The 23,538-nt window shown below is 41.6% G+C and overlaps 1 protein-coding gene across 1 annotated transcript; it reads right to left on the reverse strand.

Annotated features, from left to right (window-relative positions):
• Positions 1–1,562: 1,562 nt before the first annotated feature.
• LOC124873495 (desmoglein-2-like) lies at positions 1,563–23,145 on the reverse strand. Its single transcript, XM_047374183.1, has 10 exons — positions 22,971–23,145; positions 22,318–22,452; positions 18,893–19,078; positions 17,660–18,141; positions 17,429–17,571; positions 13,556–13,777; positions 7,834–8,076; positions 4,408–4,538; positions 3,941–4,231; positions 1,563–3,123 (listed from the first exon to the last, which is right to left on the reverse strand). Exons 1-10 carry the CDS (start codon positions 23,004–23,006, stop codon positions 2,080–2,082), a joined length of 2,913 nt encoding a protein of 970 aa, XP_047230139.1. The 5' UTR covers positions 23,007–23,145; the 3' UTR covers positions 1,563–2,079.
• Positions 23,146–23,538: the final 393 nt, after the last annotated feature.

Raw genomic sequence — 23,538 nt, forward strand, 5'->3', positions numbered from 1 at the left:
TCCTGGAGGGGGGTATCGTCCAAGCTTCTGCTGGCAACAACTTAATGCTCACCTTCTACCAATGAAACACTTGGCCCTGTCTTCCAGTGTTTAACCCTATTTTTCTCCTAGACATAGCTACTGACTGAGCTTTTAATGTGACTAACTATATGTGCTCTCTTTCATACTCATACTCTGGAGCTAAATCCATTAACATTTTAGTTTTCCTTCCCATTACAAGTACTCCTGGATCAGTGCTTCTGTGTTCTTTTTGGGTCTCTGCTCTGTTCTCTCAAACCCCAGTCGGTCGTGGCAGATGGCCGCTCACACTGTGCCTGTTTCTGGTTCTGCAGGAGGTTTTTTCCTGTTAAAAGGGAGTTTTTCTTTCCACTGTCACTACATGCATACTCAGTATGAGGGATTGCTGCAAAGTCAACGCCAGTGACAGTCCACTGTCTCTACATGCTCATTCAAGAGGAGTGAATGCTGCAAGTCACTGACTTAATACCATCTGCTGGTTTTCCCTAGATAGAAAAACTTTTTAACCAATCTGAATAATAAACTGAATCTGACTCCACTGTTCGACAGTTAGGATTAATTGCAATGTATGTACCTGACTTCAATTCAATTCAATTTAGTTTATTTATATAGCGCCAATTCACAACACATGTTGTCTCAAGGCACTTCACAAAAATCAGGTACATAAATTACAATTAGTCCTAACCATTGAACAGTGCAGTCAGAGTTATTTATTTATTCAAATTGGATAAAAAGTTTTTCTATCTAAGGAAACCCAGCAGATTGCATCCAGTCAGTGACTTGCAGCATTCACTCCTCCTGGATGAGCATGTAGAGACGGTGGACAGTCACTGGCGTTGACTTTGCAGCAATCCCTCATACTGAGCATGCATGTAGCGACAGCGGAGAGGAAAAACTCCCTTTTAACAGGAAGAAACCTCCAGCAGAACCAGGCTCAGTGTGAGCGGCCATCTGCCACGACCGACTGGGGGTTTGAGAGAACAGAGCAGAGACACAAAGAGAACAAAGAAGCACTGATCCAGGAGTACTTTCTATGGGAAGGAAAAGTAAATGTTAGTGGATGTAGCTCTTTAGTCGTTTCATCTAGAAAGAAAGAACAGATAAACTCTGAGCCAGTTTTCAAGGTTAGAGTCTGAAAGAGAGCCAGGCCAGGTGTAGCTTCTAGGAAGAGAAAAGAGAGAACAAAGTTAAAAGCTGAAATAACAGCAAATAATGCAATATTGGAGAGTAGTGTGAGAATGTAGCGAAGAGGGTGAAAGTGGTCATTATGTCCTCCAGCAGCCTAAGCCTATAGCAGCATAACTACACAGATGGTTTCAGTTCAGATTATTTAGTTAGACGGCACTTATTTACAACAATGTCATCTCAAGGCACCCCACAAAGGGTCCCATTGATGGTCATTGTTATACTAAAAACCACAAGGATTGGGATACCTCTCTTTGTCAGACTGATTATAACCATTGGAAAAGAGAAGGGGTCATACAGTTTCTTTCAGGTGTGGAGTACAAGGTTAAATTAAACTCAAAGGTTATTAAGAAATGGTCAGACAGTACAGGGTTACGAGAAAATATTGCTATGTCTTTACACTCAATGCCAATCTGTATGAAAATCTGTATGAATTGATTTAATTGAAAACCGAATTGAATTTGTGCCTGACGTTCCATTTTGACCTAACTTTAAATTTCCACACACTATTTCAAGAGTTTCGGTAAGATTGTGGTTTTGCTTTTACATTTCAAAAGCTGAAAATGCAAAAAGAAAATTGCATGAAGTAAAAGTTTGAACATCAGCATTTGTTGCATATGACATCAGGTTTGGACATTTTATAGACTGCTGATTTTTAACTTTGTTGACACTGGTGAGAAAAGCCATTTCTTTATGGGTTGTTGTTTATATCTTCTTTAAGTCAGGAGAACCCCGGGGCCATGGTAGAACCTTCTAACCTTCTATTTTGTTTTATTACATTTCAACTTTTGACAACAATAAGCTCCCATCAGCGTAGACCACATTAGTGGTGTATGTTAACCACTTTACAGGCAGAATATTTAAGTTAATTTCTTATTACTTCTGCAGAGTGTTTTGAATGGTGGGGGCTTTGCTAAGTATGTTGAAAGAGGTGCTACCCTGAGAGCCACTATATGCACCACCACTGATGTCATGAACTATTTGAATCCCAGACTCAGATTCAGTGTTTTGGAAGACACCTCTTCCTTCCAGAAGCTGATGCCCTCTGGTGTTTGATTCCCCAATATTCATGATTGTCTGAGACCCTGACTGCTCATTTAGTATAGTACCACCCTGAATGAGGGTAGCCTGGTTCCCACTTAATACTTTCAGTGATCCTGCTGGGACCTTGCCTTTAAGAAACATCATATTTTGGGACCCAGAGACCAAGTATCCACTAGTTCCTTGGATCTCCCTGCTGTCCACCAGCACAGTCCCAAGGCTCTGGAGTTGTGCATTGGGCATCATTGTCTGCCCTTGAACAATAACCTGTGAGGACCCAATGTCAGTGCCATTAAACACTACCATGGGCTGAAGATTAGGGATAGGTGCCTCAGCTACCATCATGGCATTCTGAAGGGGCTGCTGAACAACATAGTGCATGGGCTGCAGCACAGGTGTCGTGGTGAAGTAGACAGGCTGCTCTTGGTTTAAAACTAACATCTGGTTCTGATGTGCCATCTCTGTTTGCACTGTGGTCATCCCTTTCCTTACTGCGGCCTTGTTATCCCTTATTTTAGAATGCTCAGTTGTTTCATTGACTAAAGTCTGCTCGGTTCTGGAGTTAGCCGGTTGTATTTTAGATGAATAATACATCTCTTGGCTTGTCACCAAATTTGGCTCTGACATTTGAATCTTGTTTACAGGAGCATTAGGTCGAGGAGTGTCCACCTGTGTAATCTCAGTTTGGATTGTTTTGCCTTCACATATCTCAGCAAGTGTTTTAAACCTTATTCCAAGATCATCAAGAAAATGCAGATCAGTGTCTGATTCCAAAGTGCTACAGCAGCCAACAGAACCAGCGGAGGAGCCCTGGCCTTCATCGTCATACACCAACAGGCCATCTTTTAACCCAAGTTTGCCATCATCTCCACTGGTCACCTGTTGGTAAAATAAGAGTTAATTAGTTTTCACATTAACAGTCATATAAAAATGAAAAACAAAATTAACCTTCTAAATGCACAAATGAAAACATTTCCCTAAATTATGAAACCTTCATCTGGATTTGTTGATAAACAGAAGAGAGATAGACCTGCTCATCTACTGCTTAACCTAACACTGGCAAAACCTCTCCTCTCCAATCCCAAAGATGTTGGGACAATGTGTAAAATGTAAATAAAAAGAGAATACAATGGTTTGCAAATCCTGTTCAACCTATATGCAAATTAATACACTACAAAGACAAGATATTTAATGTTGAAATTGATAAAATTGTTTTTTTTTTTTTACAAATATTCCCTTTTTTCAAAGTTCTGACTAGCAGAACAAATTCATGGTAATTAAAATTACCTGCTAATGTTTATGTTGATTTGACTAATGGGTACATTACATTATTAAACTTTACATGACATGTTATTCAGTAGCAAGTCACTAATGTCAAACTGGTTTAGATTTTTATAACCAGTGTTATTTTAAGGCCATTCATGGCTTCAGAATCCACTCAACAGCAAAGCCTGTGACGCACATTTTGTCCACAAACATCCTAAACTAAACTCTTTGACCAACTAATAAAAGAACTGAAGTTCATGTGCAGAGACAGTTTTCACAGTGCATGTTAAAACAAAGGCATGAGAATATCACAAGTGGGTCCATGAGCAGGAAAGACTGTGAAACGATTTGCCCTTATCCACAATTGTCCTACTGTCAGTCAGTCACACATGCAAATTATTTAAAATTACATGGAAAACTGGGTTCTCACCATGTTGTAGTATTTATTCAGGAAGTTTTCTGGCAAGGCCATGCCACTAAGAAATCCTCCTCCTCCTCTTGACTCTCTGCCTCCAGACTCTGAGTTGAAGGCACTGCTCACCCACTGGTTCATCCCCCACATTCCTTCTTTGTGGCCACTTGAAGAAAAACCTTGTAACATGCCCGCATTCATGGAATCAACAGATTGCTGCACTTCCAATCCCCCCCCATATATCATTCCTATAGGACTTTGAGCTATGCCAGTAATCCCCGGAGGTGGCACATTCAACAAAGGAACCTCCTATAAAAAGGTCAAAGATACAATTGTTAGAGCAGAATGTTTATATATATTTTTGTTAAATCAACTCAGAAACTCAATAAACAACTTTCCAATAAATATTTTTGAAAACAAATAAAATACTAGATACAAGACTGTTGCTCACAAAAGTAACATGTTTCTAAACATGTTTGTCTCACCACATTGTCTCCAAGGCCCTCAGTGTGGTAATTAATGAGATGTGTCTTTGTGGGAAAAGGCATTTCAGTAAAGAGGTCGGTAAATTTTGCAGCTCCTCCACATTTGCAAACGAACACCAGAAGCGGAATGACTGTAAGAAAAAAGCTGTTATTCAACTAAGAGCAAACCAACAGTTTATATATACATACAAATAGGATCATATCTCCATGTCCAGCATCTTTCTGCCCAGCATTCTGACAGTACAAGCAGATAGAAATTAAAGAGAAGCGTCAAAAGCAAAGGTGCAAATTAGCAGTAAACAACAGATGGTGTAATCCAGGACATGCTGTGCTAGGATGTTAAACTGTTAGCAATAAATTTTAATCCATACAATTTACCAAGAGAGTTAACCGGTGCTATTTTGGCAAATGTACACATTCCTCCATCTGCTGTTGTTGACACTGCATGTGACATCATCAGCTTAGCTGTGTCTATGACACCCCAATGCATTTATGGCAATATTTGATCATTTTAACCACACCTCACTCTCTGCTAAAACGAACTGTGAGAAGATGGTCACAGGAGGCTGAAGAAGCCCTGCGAGGTTGCTTTGAGGCTACCGAGTGGTAGCCATGATGTGGAAAAAAACTAAACAACTGAGATGACTGTAGATCTCAAGAGAAACAGGTTAACTATTCCCATCATGGGAGTAGAAGTGGACGTGATGGAGGAGTATAAATACCTCGGTGTTCATCTGGACAACAGACTGGAGTGATGATGCAACTCTGAAGCCATCTAGAGGCGTGATCTGCAGGAATGGCCTCCCCAATCTGAATCCGAGTGGTGTTTCATTACTGGACTTCTGTGCTAGTCACGGATTGTCCATAATAAACACCATGTTCAATCATAAGGGTGCCCATCAGTACACATGTGCCTGGTGCCAGTACACTGCCTAGGGTGTCCTGGCACCAGGACACCCTAGGCAGGAGGTCGAGGATCGACTTTGATGTCGTATTGTCAGACCTTTGGCCGCATGTTTTGGACACTTGGGTGAAGACAGGGGCTGTGCTGTCCACTGATGACCACCTGGTGGTGAGTTGGATCCACCGGAAGAGGAGAAAGCCGGACAGACTTGGCAGGCCCGAGCACATATTGAGGGTCTGCAGGGAACATTCGACAGAGACCTCGGCCAGGGATGTATTCAACTCTCACCTCCGGGAGAGCTTTGAACAGATTCCGGGAGATGTTGGAGACATAGGGTCCGAGTGGACCATGTTCTCCGCATCTATTGTCGATGCTGCTGCCCGTAGCTGCGGCCTTAAGGTCTGGGGTGCCTGTCGCAGCGGCAATCCCCGAACCCGGTGGTGGACACCGGCAGTAAGGGACGTTGTCAAGCAGAAGAAGGAGTCCTGTCGGCTGTGGTTGCCTTGTGGGACTCCTGAGGCGGCTGACGGGTACCATGAGGCCAAGCGTCCTGCGGCCCAGTTCTGTGGCAGACACAAAAACCAGGGCCTGGGAGGAATTTGGTGAGGCCATGGAGAAGGACTACCGGTTGGCCTCGAAGCGATTCTGGTAAATCGTCCGGCGCCTCAGGAGGGGGAAGCAGTGCTTCGCTAACACTATTTACAGTGGAGGTGAGAGGATGCTGACCTCAACTGGGGACATTATCGGGCGGTGGAAGGAGTACTTTGAGGATCTCCTCAATCCTGCCATCACGCATTCCCTGGGGGAAACAGAGGCTGGGGACTCAGGGCTGGACTCTTTCATCACCCATGCTGAAGTCACAGAGGTAGTTAAAAAGCTCCGCAGTGGCAGGGCTTAGAGGATGGATGAGATCCGCCCTGAGTACCTCAAGTATCTGGATGTTGTAGGGCTGTCATGGATTAACACGCCTCTTCAACATTGCATGGCGGTCGGGGACAGTGTCTCTGGACTGGCAGACTGGGGTGGTGGTCCCCCTTCATAAGAATGGTGACCGGAGGGTGTGTTCCAACTACAGAGGGATCACACTCCTCAGCCTCCCTGGTAAGGCCTTTGCACAGGTATTCCAGAGGAGAGTCCGGGCGATAGCTGAACCTCGGCTTCAAGACGAGCAGTGTGGTTTTCGTCCCTACTGTGGAACACTGGACTAGCTCTATACCCTCTACAGGGTACTCGAGTGTTCATGGGAGTTTGCCCAACCGGTCCACATGTGCTTTGAGGACCTGGAGAAGGCATTCAACTGTGTCCCTCGTGGTGCCCTGTGGTGGGTGCTCCAGGAGTATGGAATCAGGGCTTCAATTAGTAGGGGCCATCCGGTCTCTGTACAAGCGGAGCAGGAGTTTGATCCGCATTGCCGGCACTAAGTCGAACCTGTTCCCAGTGCATGTTGGACTCCAGCAGGGCTGCTCTTTGTCACCGGTCCTGTTCATAGTGAGTTCCTGCCTCAAGTGGAGAAGTTCAAGTATCTCGGAGCCTTGTTCACAAGTAGGGAAGAATGGAGCGGGAGATCGACAGACGGATCGGTGCGGCTGCCGCAGTAATGGGGGCACTGTGCTGGTCCGTTGTGTTGAAGAGAGAGCTGAGCCGAATAGCGAAGCTCTCCTTTTACCGATCGGTCTACGTTCCTACTCTCACCTATGGCCATGAAACGAAAGAACGAGATCCCGGGTACAAGCGGCTGAAATGAGCTTCCTCCGTAGGGTGGCCGGGCACTCCGTTAGAGATAGGGTGAGGAGCTCGGCCATCCGGGAGGGGCTCGGAGTAGAGCCGCTGTTCCTCCACATCGAGATGAGCCAGTTGAGGTGGTTCGGGCATCTATATCGGATGCCTCCTGGACGCCCTCCTCGGGAGGTGTTCCAGGCACGTCCCACCGGGAGGAGGGCCAGGGGACCACCAAGGACACGCTGGAGGGACTATGTCTCTCGGCTGGCCTGGGAACACCTTGGAAGGAGCTGGAGGAGGTGTCTGGGGAGAGGGACGTCTGGGCGTCTCTGCTGAGTCTGCTGCTCCCTGTGACCCGGCCCCGGATAAATCGGAAGACGACGAATACGAATGTTTTCTCTTTGTGAAGCACTATGTGACTTATCTGAGAAAGGGCCTATTGAAAAAAACTGACTTACAAATTTCAATCTCTCTACAAAAGGATTTAGGATTCTTTCATTCAGCTTGTTCAGCTCAGTGCTATTTATAACTAAGCAGTGTGATAATGTCTGTATCCTTGTGCTAGTTTTTGCATTTCCTCTGAAGCATGGCACCACCCTGCTCTCGTCTTTCCTTTGTTTTTAATCTAAATATCTCACATGTCCTACCTAGGCAGAAAACCTGTAACAATGCAAACCATTAGGATCAGAAACCTCTATAAATGTTTCATTTTTCCAAGACACCATTTCCCATTTAACAGCTTAGAGCTGTTAAATGTGGTTTAGCATGATCCCTCATTGTAATTAAAACGGAGTTACACTTACCTATTAAAAGCATCAGTCCCAGAAAAAAAAGTCCGATGGCTGCAGCTCCTAACTCTGTGTTTCGCTCAAATTGACTGCTGGAATCTCGTTTTGCACAGACAACTCCATCCTCACAGACACAGACATGGACTGTCATTTTTTGTGGTTTTGGACAGGCAAGTCCCTGTTGGTCTTTCACCACAAACAGCAGGTTGTAGACACCAGGCCACATCTCCTCCTGCGCCCTCACAATAGCTGCAGTCTCTGTCAGATACAAGACATTTGATATGCATTATTGAAATGTTCACATTCTAATTTACTTTCAGTGAAGTGCATGTAAGGCTAATAGAAATATACAAAGTAGATTACAAAGCACATATAGTTAGTGAGGATCAAATCAGCTCCAAACTGAGATGAAACTATAAAAAATATCTTTGTTAGATATACTTTTCTGGCAGACAAACTCAAGCTGGACACATTATTTTAGGCATGACTTACACTCACCGGCTACTTTATTAGGTACACCTGTCCAACTGCTTGTTAATGCAAATTTATATTCAGCCAATCACACGCAACTCAATGCATTTAGGCATGTAGACGTGGTCAAGACGATCTGCTGTAGTTCAAACCGAGCATCAAAATGGGGAAGAAAGGTGATTTAAGTGACTTTGAACATGGCATGGTTGTTGGTTCTAGACGGGCGGGTCTGAGTATTTCAGAAACTGTTGATCTACTGGGATTTTCACACACTACCACCTCTAGGGTTTACAGAGAATGGTCCGAAAAAGAGAAAATATCCAGTGAGCGGCAGTTCTGTGGGCGCAAATGCTTTGTTGATGCCAGAGGTTAGAGGAGAATGGCCAGACTGGTTCAAGCCGATAGAAAGGCAACAGTAACTCAAATAACCACTCTTTACAACCAAGGCATGCAGAAGAGCATCTCTGAACGTACAACACTTCGAACCTTGAGGCGGATGGGCTGCAGCAGCAAAAGACCTCACCGGGTGCCACTCCTGTCAGCTAAGCACAGGAAACTGAGGCTGCAATTCGCACAGGCTCTCCAAAATTGGACAATAGAAGACTGGAAAAACGTTGCCTGGTCTGATGAGTCTCGATTTGAGCTGCAACATTCGGATGGTAGGGTCAGAATTTGGCGTCAGCAACATGAAAGCATGGATCCATCCTGCCTTGTATCAACGGTTCAGGCTGGTGGTGTAATGGTGTGGCGGATATTTTCTTGGCACACTTTGGGCCCTTAGTACCAATTGACCATTGCGTCAACGCCACAGCCTACCTGAGTATTGTTGCTGACCATGTCCATCTCTTTGTGACCACAATGTACCCATCTTCTGATGGGTTACTTCCAGCATGATAACACGCCATGTCATAAAGCACGAATCATCTCAGACTGGTTTCTTGAACCCGGCAATGAGGTCACTGGACTCAAATGGCCTCCACAGTCACCAGATCTCAATCCAATAGAGCACCTTTGGGATGTGGTGGAACGGGAGATGCGCATCATGGATGTGCAGCCGACAAATCTGCTGCATCTGTGTGATGCTCTCATGTCAATATGGACCAAACTCTCTGAGGAATGTTTCCAGTACCTTGTTGAATCTATGCCACATAGGATTAAGGCAGTTCTGAAGGCAAAAAGGGGTCCAACCCGGTACTAGCAAGGTGTACCTAATAAAGTGGCCGGTGAGTGTATGTCTACTATTTTTTTCTGGATGCCAAAGCTGAAGTATTGCTGTCCTGTAGACTGGTGATTCTCAACCTGGGGTACCAGAAAGACCCTGCAGGCCGCTGGTAGTTTTACATATATTCAAAATAATATCACACTAAGACGATCAGCTGAAGGACGTATTAATAACAATTACATTATTTGCATCATATGCTTTTACACATACATCTTCCTATTAAGAATGTGTTAATGGAATTAAAATCAGGTAAAACAGCATTAGACTAGTGTCAATTGTTCGCTTCTGTTATACACACACAGCTTAGATCTTAAATTAATGGAGGAGTTGCTGGAGCTTTTGTATTTTATCCAGAGAAGACTCTGGGCTCAATGTTTTTCTCTTTATGATTGTGTTTGAAATCTAAACTGTGAAATAATTATCTAATGTGGCCATTCAATCTTTATGGATTATAGTGATTTTGAATATTAATATGGTTACAAATATAATGTTCCAGTGTGTTACGCACCCTTGTGGTTGGGTTGGGCATTTGCCTCCTATGTGTAACATTGATTGCTGATGTGGGACACCTGAGGACCAGGGGCCTCATGTACTAAAGATTGCGCAGCTTTCATTCTAAATGTTTGCAGTAGGGAGAGATTCTGAAACTTGTGGCGCTCGAAATAATTTAGATGTACAAACTGTGTGCAGACATGTCACCGCACACTTAGCTTTCATACATCCCACTTTAATGTGAATTCTGCACGTGGTGCTTGGACCGCCCGGTCTCTGCCCATAAGCACATATGCAAAGTAGTACAAATAACCATGGCAACGTTGCTGCTACAGTCCGTGACGATTCTTTTTAGTGGAAAAACACCACGAGGGATTTTTGAAGCAAATTACAGAAAATCAACAACTTTTTGAATGACATCAGCAACTAAAATCTGACTGAAAATAAATCGTTTGTCGGCTCAAACCCGTTTAGTTCTACAAGGTCTGCATCAAATCCAAGTGGTGCTGCCTAGTTGCTGCACTAAGCTTAGTCATAGCTCAATGCTGATTATAATAATGACCTGAATATTCCTCCCATATTTCTATTAGGAAGACTGTCACAACAAGGACGCCTCATAAAAATATAAAAAAATTACCAAGAAGCCAGCCATCACACACGGAGCCTAATTGAGGTTTGTTCCCAAATATTATTATTAGATTAATTATAATTATTTTTATAGTATAAAGGAATCATGAGTTGAGGAGGCCTTCATACCAGTGCATTTGTGCATCACAAATAGGTTGCACATATATTAAATAAAAATGCTTTCTATTCACAAAAAATAAAATAAAATTCACTCACAGTTAGTGCCCTTATAGCAGTATGAGGGCAGTCCATAGCTCTGATTACAGCCACAAATCGGCCTTTGGCCGCAAATAAGAGCCACAGTTTAGGATAACTTTATATATCTGAGTGAAGACTGTTGAATACCCGACCTGTCAGTCAGCTCCGTCTGAAAAGCTCGCAGCATGAGAACTTGAACTGGCACGGTTCCTCCAGGTATCCATCTAAAGCACTGAGGCCAGCTCCACACTAAACTCCAAATAATTACCCTGGGAAATCTGAAGTAGCTAATAAGCCATGCATCATCAAGTGCCAGGAAAAAAAAACGCTCCCTCCACCTTCTTCCATTGGCGATGTCCTGGAGCTGAGCCAAAGCTTCCATCGTTCCACAATAACGCGTAAGTTTACACAGCTATTTATGGACACGTGTGCTTGTCTACAACTTGTCCACCTTAGTAATCATCAAACCTGACTTGTTAGGAATTAATCTGCTGATCCGACACCGTTTTATTTTTCAGTGAGAATGAAAATGATTCTTTTATGATCATTTTTTGCTCCTCAGCGGACAGATCGATGAGCATTAACATCTACAGGTGACAGAAACAGAGGACGTTTTACAGTTTATATCCGACTGAAGTTGTTTCCATCATTTTTTGAGGCGTGTTACGTTATTGTATGAGGCCAAATGTGATTCAGTTTCATCACTAGGGTTTAAACCAAAAAAGGTCAAACTCATGAAAAAACATCAGGTTTGATGATCCATGAATTCAATAAAACTGAATATCATATTTCAGTGTATTTAGTGGTGATTTATTATTGCTGATTGAAAGTGTGCCTGGATTTCTGCAAACTTTCATGCAACGTTCATTTTTGTACATGCCAAGTTGTGCGTAAAACATTGTGCAGCAATGTTTTTGTGTGGACAACACTTTCACATTTATTCTCTACTCATGCACACCATACACCCGCCACTGTTTAAACTGACTTCATATTAGAAACTTTTGATTTATAACTATAGTTTTGTTGAACGTGTCTCCCTTTTTGTTGTGGGCTTTGAGCGAGGTCATAACACCTTGTAATGTATTCCTAAGTGTTTTGGAGAATTTTATGAGATTTCTGGGGGAATATCTCCACATTCTTCATATGTGTCTCCTGAAATACACATCACCTACTATTGATTTGGTGGGACATTCCAGGAAGTGAGGAGGACATTAAAAAGTGGACACCTAAACAATCCATCAGATGAAAAATAACAATGAAGAAGAAAAGAGCCTATGTGCCATCTTGATGGACTGAGCCAGACTGCCTGAGAAAATTATCTTGCTGTATGTAGTTTTTATCACCTGCTGCCGCCTATCGGCATCATTCCCTGCTGCACTCCAAAAACCCTGTTATTTTTCTACCAGCCTTCTTGACAAGATTATTCTGTGTGATTCTGTGTCCCCTTTTCAGCATTCATTACTAACAAAACTGGATAAGTGATATTTAATTTGTCAGCTGTTATAAACTAACACAAGGTGCTTGCTGGGATCTGATCACCTGCTCCAGCCCCAGGGACGTTGGTCCAGACTCCCTCAAAATAGAGAGAAAAAGGTTGGACTCCTGTCCTTGCTACACCTGAAACCTGAAAGACCAAACCGGTTGTCTCAACTGAGACAACAGCTTTTTAAAATCCATTTCAGCTTTGCTGAATGTTCTCTCATGATCAGACCCTTTGATTCTTTGTAGGAGTAGTTTATATGTTCTTTGTTTTTCATCTTGATTTTTATTCTAATTTGGTTTATTAGTTATAATTTCTAATCAATAAATGTGTGTAGATACATATCAGTTTATTAGATTCAACTGGTAACTGGCACATTCCTGTTGTTGGTTGAAAAGAAGTCATTATGCTGAAAAACTGGGCTTTTTAAATGTATAATAACTGACAACTTAATAGAAAAGACGTTCATCTCCCATTGGTAAGAATTGCTTAGTTAAATGAGTTACTAATCATTATACACTTATATATTTTAATAGAGGACTAAAATACACTATAGGAAAACATTGTATTAACTATATTGGACAAATGTTTTCATAATAAAACATATTCATCGGCCTCACTGAAATCTACAGGCTGATGCAGCCTTCAAATGAAACACTGTAGATGACCTGAAGAAAAAAAAATATGAAAACATGTCAAACTTGTGAGTCTTCTAGCACTGTTTTGTAACATGATTTGGAACTTAATTAAGTCTGGTTTTACTGAGTTTACACAGAGCCTGCCTCTCAAAGGAAGTGTGGCAATAAAGACATATAATTAGCTGTGATGCCCTTAAGATTCTTCAGACTGATTAAAAGAGAAAAAAGACTCTCAGTAAAAGGGTTGAGTACCACTGCTGTACACTTACTGTGTGGACAGACTCTAGATACACACCATTCTTTTTAATAATTATTGTATGCATAATAAATCACCGTTTACACAGCTGACATTATGTCTCTGTTTTTTTCACAATGGCAACATGTGAGCACTGCAGACTGTAAGCTTGTTTTTCTTTGCAAAAGCCTAATCCTACTATTGACAGTTGAAAAAAGTCAGGTTTTCCCATGTTGTGACTTTTTCATTTGACATTTTTTAAAATAAAATAAAAACTTTTGAAAATCTCAAAACACATCATAATGTTATTTCCATCAATAGTTGCATCATACAAATTTTCTTCATGGTGAAGAACTTTTAATAAATTCCCTTACCATTGTAGTGCTCCACTTGCCAATTTCCCCTTCTGTCCTCTGAGACAATGGTAAATTCAAAAGGTGCTCCATTAGGATGTTGATCTTCATCTTTAGCATCGACAATGACACTGTCCTTTGATGTGCACATAGACTGGAAGTCACTGGTCAGCATGGGGCAGTTGTCATTAAAATCCTCTACCTGGATGGCTATAGTTCCAGTAGCTGTTTTAGCTGGCATGTCTGTCATGGAAAAGTAAAAACAGTATATAATTCACAGTGTTGGTTTGCTCTATTTTGCCCTCAGTAACGCAGTTAAGGACATAATCTTTATCCTACAAATAATGTGCTATTTCCCCATAATAAAGCTCCTTTGTTTATTGGGATAAAAATTTGTTTTGGAGTTTTTTTTCTAAAAACTTGATAATAGAGTAAACGCGGAGAACAAGTAGGAACCATACTAGCTAGTAAAACAGGTGCATACAATGTAAATTTACAAATATCCTTAAAAACACACAGAAATCAGATGTTTGTCATGCAATTTATCAGTAAAGAGTGACGATTTTAACATTTATTTTTCTGTGGTGGATGTGCATATCTGAATGTCGATGACTTTGTTTGTTCTGTTAAAACCAGATTATATTTTATTCTAACATCTTGTAAAATTTTTCAATATATTACATGTTAAATGTATTTATCAAAATTATTTGTATGATGTTAATGGACAGTGATTTGTGAAGGGAGGTTTGTGGTTGCATGTTTTATGCATTATCTGGAACCATGATCTGAAAGAAGATGTAGATTCTGCCATTTTAAGAACCTCTGAGCTAAATCTAACTGACCCCAAGAAAGAAACTTTTAATACAGTAGGTCTTTCTCAGGCAATGCTACCCCAACTCGTAAAGCGTCTATTTTGTTGATCATTTCCTCAGTTGATCATTTCCTCAGACATAAACCAACTTACTGAGGTGGTGACCTCATACATCAGTTTCTGTGAGGACACCTGTGTGGAGACCAGACCAATACAACAACAATGAACCTTGGTTTACTTTTCATCTAGAGAAGAAGAAGCTCCGCAGGGATAAGGAAGAGGCTCACAGCAGTGAGGACCGAGCCTTGTGTAAGCAGGCCAGGAACAAATGCCCCTTGTCCACTGGCTCGATTTGGCCAGCCTGGAACAGCTCCACATGGCTCTGCACGTTGTGTGTTGCATTTCCATAGACCCGCTTTCGCTCCGCTGAAGGGAACACTTCCTGGAGGCGCAGCTTTAAAGCATCATGTGTCATGCTGTATAACAGCAAATGAAACACTGCCGCGATGTGCGGTGAAAACCTTGGCAGGCCATTTCATCGGCTACATCAGCATACACCTTTTCATTCCTTGTTGCCCCATCCAGCTGCCACTGAATATTGCAGTTTCCTATGATCGCCAGAAAAGCTTGCACACAGGGGGTGACTTTTTTGGATAACTGTCCGGACTCCATCATATGTTTCTCTCACTCGCTTGAATCCACGTTTGAAAATGGTGGTTGTTTTTTTTATGCTGGTCAACTCTTACGGCTGGCCGCGCCCACTGCCAATCAGTGAACAGTCGTTTGTTCACGTCACGTACAGTACCGACTCGGCTTCGTTTAGCCCTGCTAAGAAGGAAGTACCGGTACTGAAATAACAGTAATGGAAATGCTCACGAAGCAAGCCAAATGGAGCCGAGACGGGCCAAATCGAGCCAGTGGAAAAGGGGCAAAACTGACCAAGGAGATCAAAGCAGCGTAGAGAAGCTAAAGAAATTCTTCTCACATGGAGACACCTCTACTGTATGGAATGGTTTGATAAACCTGACTGCCTACAGGAGACCTTCACCCCAACCCTGAGCTGAATCCTCGCCTGGTAAATCAGTTGAATAGCTTCTACTGCAGGTATGAAAAGCAGCAGTTCACACTGTAACCCAACTCCTCCACATCCTATTCAGACACAAATTCTTGCCATACACCCACCACCACCCTACCTTCAGACCCCCTGCATGCACTACGGATCTCAAAGGAAGATGTAAATATGATCTTTCAGCGCTAGAAAACAAAGAAGGCTTCAGGACCTGATAATGTCTTCCCATCATGCCTGAGAGCCTGAGCCGACCAACTGGCCCCCATCTTCACTGAGATCTTCAACAAGTCAATGGAGCTGTGTGAGGTTCCCTCCGGCTTCAAACGCTCCACCATCATCCAAGAAACCCCCCATCACAGGATTAAATGACTACTGGTCTGTCACCCTGACATCAGAGGTCATGGAATTCTTTGAGCCACTAGTGTTGAAGCACCTGAAGGACATCACAGGCCTTGCTGGACACCCTGCAGATTGCCTACTGGGTAAACAGGTTGACAGATGATGCTGTCAACTTAATAAACAGGATGAATTCAACACTTCATCTTGCTACACCTCAACCACCCAGGGATATACGCCAGGATCTTGTTTGTGGACTTCAGCTCGGCCTTCAACATTATCAATCCAGACATCCTCCACCAGAAGCTCATCCAGCTCAAAGTCCTGGCCTCCACCTGTCAGTGGATCACTAGTTTCCTTGAAGGACCGGTAGCAGCAGGTGAGGCTGGGGAACATCTTTTCCCGCACCCGTGACCCCCAGGGGTGTGTTTTCTCCCCACTCCTCTTCTCTCTCTACACAAATGACTGCACCTCAGCAGACCCGTCTGTGAAACTCCTGAAGTTTGCAGATGACATCACTGTTATTGGCTTGAACCAGGACGGTGATGAGTCTGCATACAGACAGGAGGTGGATCGGCTGGTACACTGGTGTGGTCAGAACCACCTGGAACTTAACCCACTCAAGGATGTGGAGATGATAGTGGACTTTCGGAGAACACCACCCCCACATACTCCCTCACCATCCTCAACAACACTGTATCTGCTGTGTACCACTTCCGGTTGCTAGGAACCACCATTTCTCGAAACCTGAGATGGTCCTCACACATAGATAATGTTCAGAAGAAGGCCCAGCAGAGACTGTTCAACCTTCCAGATCTTCTACACTGCCATCATTCAGTCTGTCCTGTCTTCTTCCATCTCAGTGTGGTTTGGCTCATCCACAAAACAGGACAGCAACGAACAATCAGGTCTGCAGAGAGAATCCTCAGGGCTGACCTTCCCTCCATTCTAGACTTATGCGAGGTCTAGGGTCAGGAAAACTCTCTCTCTGGCTAAAGATAATTCCTATTTCAGAAGCATGTTCTTTCATGATTATTCATCCTATCAAATAAGAAGCTGAAAGAAAACAAAAACTCACAATAAACAAATCCCCTGAAATCCTGCTCTGCTAATCCTGACTTTGTACTAGTATGGAGTAATTCTTTAGCACAGCTTGATTCACATGTTTGCCGAAATAGAGACCAATGATGAGTTGCATACACATTTTGAAACCTAGTGTGAGGTTTGAAGAATGTAGTATTAATGAGATTAATTTTACATAGAAATTGATACTTTTTTTTTTCTTGAAAAATTTATTATAAAACATTCATCTCTAACTCATCTTCAGTGACTAAGATAACTGCTATACGGTGTTTAGTGGCCTTTAATATCTACATGGAGATGAGTCTTACAAAAACACAACACCAGATACATAAGGCACATGGGTGCACTTGTGTGTTATATGGAATACCAGATGTCCTGGAAAAATGACCAGTTCAAGACAGTTTTACTGAACTTGAGTAAGATATAATGTTGTTTGACAACTTGAACGTACAGCAGGTGGATATTTGATAAATAGCAATTTCCTGCATCTCAAGTTTTCAGCATTTACAAGAAACAAAGTTATTAATACATCTAGCAATTCCAAAGTTTTTCTATTGTGTCCTAATATATTAAACCTACAATTATAAAACTGTACCTTTTGTGATGCAGAGTATTTTAGCCGTATATGTCCCATTGACCAGAAATGGAGACTCCCTGTCAGGTATCTTGTTCAGTTTGATCTCAGCTGTCTCGGGGTCAACTGTAAACCAGTTAAAAGGGTCTGAGCCTTTTACATATCTACAAATAATATAAAGGAATAATTAGATGAGTTAAGAAAAACTGAAGCTTTATCTTTATAAACCTTGTGTTTGTGTGATTAACTGACCTGACATTCTCCGCTGGTTTCCCAGTGTCTTTATCTGTTGCAGGATAACGGCCAATCACTTTATTAACAATATCGCCTCCTTCTACGACAGGAATAGCTTTAACTGCTTGATCAAACTGTGGTCCTTCTGGCTGGTTCTTTACAGCGATTTTGATTGGGTACGTTTTAAATGTTGTTCCACTGGCACCACTGGTGCCGCTGGCTGAACCCGAGCCACTGCCACTGGTGCCGCTGGCACCACCGGCGGCCCCGCCGCTGGCACCGCCGGCGACCCCGCCGCCGGCACCGCCGCTGGTGCCAGTGGCACCAGTGGCACCACCCGTGCCACTGCCACCGCTGGCACCACTGGCGCCAGTGGCCCCTCCGGCCCCTCCTCCAAAACCTATACTAGCTCCATTTGAGCCTGATCCATCAAACTGTGGAGCCTTGTTCCGCACTGCTAGCCCTAGTTCCAGGCTTTTTATATCCTCGTAGTCCACAGGCTAAAAAAGGATACAGAAAAATAACATTTTGGCTGAAACAAAATGTCAGCAACTCAGACAGCAACTGTATGATCAAGTAATTGCTAACAGTTCATCATTAACATATATAAATATCTTGGGTATCAATTTAGAGACAAAAATGTCAACATAGAGATTAAGCGAGAATATCTGCAGTTTCTGCTGTACATAGTGACATGTTTTGGCAGTGGTTCAGGAGTTCATGTTTGCCTTTAAACAGAGAATCCCACATAGAATTCTGGCCAAAATTATTCATACCGCTGGCAAGTTTAGGTTTAAACTGATTCTTATTCGACCAAAAAGTTTGTCTTTGACAGTAAATGAGACAAGCATTTCTCCAAGGATCATGAAGCAATGTAAAAGAAGTTTCAATATTGAATGTTTTTTGCATTTTATGAAAAGAAGCATGTTAATTATTTATATCCTTCTTAATCAATCAATAGAAAACTCTTTACTGACATTACAGCAAAGCCTGCTTATTATAACTGAGCAGCTTTTCACAGACTTGGAACTGTTTAAGTTTGGAAGGCCTCCTTGCCATCACCCTAATCTTTAGCTCTCTCCACAGATTCTCTATCAGATTCATGTCTAGATTTTGGCTGGGTCACTCGAAAACTTTAATATTACTTCCTGTCAGAAGAAACATATTAGTCAAATGAAAAGATTACCTTAAACCTAAATCTGCCAGGGGTCTGAATAATTTTGGGTTTAAAAAAAAAAAAAAGTATGATACCTTCTCAAGCATTAGGATGCCCTCGTTGGTCCGGGGATCAGTTTTTATACTGAAATATCCGGCCTCATTGCCTTTGACTATGTCAAAAACCGCTTCCCAGTTGTCTGTGTTCTTAAGGTCCAGATCCTGTGCTTTGATCCTCATCACCTCAACACCAAATGTGTTCTCCTCAATTGTTCCGTCATACTGCAAAAAGACAGTACAGTACAACATGATGGTAGGAGGGTTCATTATAATAATTATTGTTATTGTAATTACGTAAAATAGAACAGTTGTTCATCACAATTTTTGTGACCTGCATATGTAACAAAGAAATAGCGTGGATTTTCATTCCGTGTCACAATTGTTCCAGGTGCTTGATGACAGTCCTATAATGTCAAGAATAATTCAAGAGCTCTATCATGGTCCTACAGTGAATCTCTTTGTTTAGGTGTATTGCTCGGTATTTAGGACACTGAAATGTTGTTTTGGAAAAATGTTTTTCTGAGGTTTCCAGTCTACAGCAGCAAGGAGTGGACAGATCACAGAAGAGCCAGGTTCTTAAGTAAGGGCTCAGTGGACAACAGAGTCCTACTTGAGAAGTTCTCCAGCATCGCAGGGTGAAATGTGGGAAACCTGTGACTTCTCCGCAAAGCTCCTCGGGCTGTCAGTGCCTTGTGTTGCCTTCTGGTTCCAAGTTTGCAGATCTGTGACGCTGTGTTTTTAGACCTTTGGCCTGTCTTGTTTGACATTTTAATTCCTGGTAACACTTTTAATCTAGCGCTTCTGTTCACCAAGTCCAGATTATTAACCCTTCCACTGCAGTCCTGTTTACTAACTTCTTCAATCAAAAACATGTCCTGTCTGGGACTGTATGACCTGATACAGATTACCCTAGCTCTTGGTTTCATTCCACCTGCCAGACTCTAGTAAAAGCTGCAGCTCCGCTGAAACCCAGGTTTCCATAAACTAAGTCTGAGTCATGGCTGGATGAACACCTCAGGACCAGGCTGTCCCTGGAGAAGGTTCTTAAGCCTTTACATCTTAACGAAATGAGGAAGAAGGACCCAAAATGTTGGTCAGGTTGGTGAATATCTCATAGGCGACAATGTCCCAAAGACTAACAGGAACAAGTTGGTCATAGACTCAAGTGATTCTAACAATAGTTATAGCTAATTAGAAACCTGACACCTAAAGAAGGTTAGTTACTGAAACACATAGAACAGTAATATTAACACTGCTGCTCAGTCCACAACAATTATAACATCTGAAAACCTCAATTATTGGAGCAGCTTAGCTAGACATTTCACAATAATTGGGCATTTTGTGATACAAGCACAAAATTTGGTAAATTTATGGACAAAATCATTCCAAAATAGGTTGATATGGAGCCACTCTGAATTTTCAACATGGCGCCCATGACAGTCATTATTCAAAATGACCGCCATTACAACTGGTTTCTTATAAATTTTCTGATCAGTGATATATATCTACTAATATTTAAGGCCAGATTGGTTTGTCTACCATAATATTGACAAGTATGTTGCTTAGAGCAGGGGTTTAAAACAGAAGTGGGCGGGACTTGGGTCAGAATTCTTTTTCTTTTCTTTGAAATCTAGAATATGGATTTGTGTGGAATGTTTTGATCCAATGTGTAAAATAACTGTTTACAATTTACTCTACATTTTACATATTCTTGAAACTTGAATTGACAACGGCATTTGATCACATTAGTAATATAATTAGGTTTCATGTAAATGTGAAACTTAAACTGGAAACAGTCAACATAACACACTAAGTTGCTGCAGTAATTCTGTGTCTTGAAGTAAGGTTGCACAATTACGCACTCGTTGGTCCAATTCAAGTGTTGAAGCAGGCCACCATGGCCAGGAGGTTTTCTGCAGAAGAAGCAGATGTCTTGTCTTATTTCAGAAGTACTTGGTAACTTGGACCTTGTGCGCTTGTATACTTTCTGTGGTTCATGACTGTCACTGCCTGTTCCTAGTGTTTGCTTTTCTGCTCTTTGAAGCTTAGTTAGTATTATGCTTCAGCCTGCATGTTTTATGGTAATGAACTTTGTTCGCAACCATGGCTGCTTCAATACCTTGGCCTTCATCCAGTCTTTCAAGTAGGAGTGTGGAAGGGAGTTGGCCAAGTTCATTGAACTGAATCAAATGTTCTGCAAGTGAACTGTATCCACTTCCCTTGTCAATTCGCTTGGACTGCAAAGGAAATGTTAATGTCTCTGCCTTGTGTTATTGGCACATAATACAAAGGTTCCAGTCAGTCTACTGGTGTACAAGACGCTGATGGCCCTTGACCATCAATAATAACAAGTTTGAAACACTTTGACATTTTGTCTGGCAGTAATGGCAGAAGGGTTATCCTTTTACCACCTTTTACTTGAGAGATACACATTCAGATATGGGATACAACTTGGTTCGGATATGAAAATTGACCTACAGCTAGCCCGATCATTCATCCAGTGCCATTTCATTTATGTGCGATCTGTACACCATCCAGGTAACTATTTGAAAATCAAGTAAAGCCCCGTTACCCTTGGCTCGGCTGTCCCGCGGTAGCACATCCTGTCTATCCAACTACATCTACATGATATTCACTACATGTGGGGCTAACATTAGATAGATTTTAGGAAACTACATTTTCACTAAACTATTCCCACAAGCAGTAGATTTTCAATAACTTCAGAAATAACAGAATAAGTGTATTTAGCTGACACTGAACCCCATGCTGAGTGGTGTCACCAGTGTGCCCTGGCTATGCTTCAACACCTACTATCTATTACATTTTCTACAATACTTTAACACTCTAACAATAAAAAGTCTTCATTTCACAGACTTAGGGATTTATGAGTATAGCGGCCTTAACTTATTTGGTAGAAATTACATTATGTTTTTCTTTAAATGTTGGTCATCGCCACATTGAATAAAAATGGTGGTCTTAAAGTGTGACATGGAGGGACGCTTCTCTGCAATTTCAGTTTTAAATTTGAATTTCCCATCTTAAAAAAAATGTAGGATTTGACACCAACATCATCCTAATTAGGCAAATCTATTAACTTGATTGCAAACTATTTTCACAGCAATTAATGGCAGCCATCTTGAAAATTTTATCATTCATGTTGCAATTTCTAAAAACTGTGTATGATAGATAATTTGGAATAAATTTATCTTAGATATAATTAAATATCCATCCCTGATAAAAAAGTTGGTCATAAATCGGGTATTATTGGTGGCCAGTTCTAAAAGTGGCTGCCATGTTGAAAATTCAGGATGGCTCCATATGCACATCTTTCTGGGATGCCTTTGGCTGTAACTGTACCAGATTTTATGCTTGGATCACAAAGTGCCCAATTCTTCAGGTTAGCTGTTCCACTAAACAGCAACATGTTTTAACTGAAACATTTTTACATGATAAAAGCTTACATGTGGTTTTTCCAAAGTTGGAAGATTGTCATTCACATCAAGGATGGTGATAGTAACAGTTCCTGTTGCAATGTTTCCCCCTTCTGCACCATATAGATCTTTACCAGTCACTGTTAGAATATATGTGTCTTCTTCCTGAAAGAAAAATAGCATACATTGCTAGCCTAACAAAGGTAAGACAAGTTTAATACTCAAACCCTAAACACACACAAGACACCCAAAACCACTACATTCAAACAATAAAATGTTAAAATTTAAATTTAATTACCAATTCTACCATTAGTCAGTGATCAAGGAAACACTTTAATGAGATGCTCTGATCAAAAGCTGCAGTAAAACAAGACATTTCAGTCCTGATTTAAAATAACCAACTGTTTCTGCACATCTCAGGTTGTCAGGGAGTCTGTTTCAGTGCTAAAGAGCACATAAACTAAATGTTGACCATAACTGGCACCCATGTGAGCAGTTATGTGGAAAATGTTTTCTTATATAAAGGCAGCTTTTCTGGGACAAACAGTAAAGTGTCAATGCAAACCTCTGTGACCTCTTTGCAATGAACTGTTTGTTTGCTCAAGGTCTGTTATGTTTACAACACACTGATGCACAAAATACCAAAATAACAGGAAAAAAGCAGTTCCTGGTGGAGTTCATACTTCTCTGTCCAACATAGCATTCTGAACAAAGATCATGCCATCCTTGGTAATGCCGAAATAGTGGTGGGGTTTCTGATCTATGATGGAGTAGGCGATCTTAGAATTGTTCGTCCCTGGTTCATCTGCATCAGTGGCTTCGATTATTGTAACTGACGTCTCTGTAAAAACAGATTTAAATTAAACCAACGTAAAAAATGTTTTACTCTGGATAATACGTGGTTTAAGAGATAATAAAGAGTTTGAGAATGATACATTTAAAATGTATTTAATTGAGTAATAAAATGTGGATCACAAGGTGCTTGAGCGTTTGTTTAAACAGAACAAGTTGTGATACTCTGTGATATCAGTTTAATCCATTTAGAAACAGTTCCATTTTGATTTTTATTGATTTGTGAGTTTTATATTTGCACTGGCCTGCAGCACTGTTCTCGTCCACCGAAGCTCTCAGCAGTGATGAATCAAAGATCGGAGGATTGTCATTCTCATCAATAACCTTAATTTCGAGGTCGATTTTTTTCTCTGCTTCAGTGCCATTTGGGAATTTAGCAAAACCTTCAAACTGAAACGA

This window comes from Girardinichthys multiradiatus, chromosome 9 (assembly GCF_021462225.1).
Source record: "Girardinichthys multiradiatus isolate DD_20200921_A chromosome 9, DD_fGirMul_XY1, whole genome shotgun sequence".
NCBI lineage: Eukaryota > Metazoa > Chordata > Actinopteri > Cyprinodontiformes > Goodeidae > Girardinichthys > Girardinichthys multiradiatus.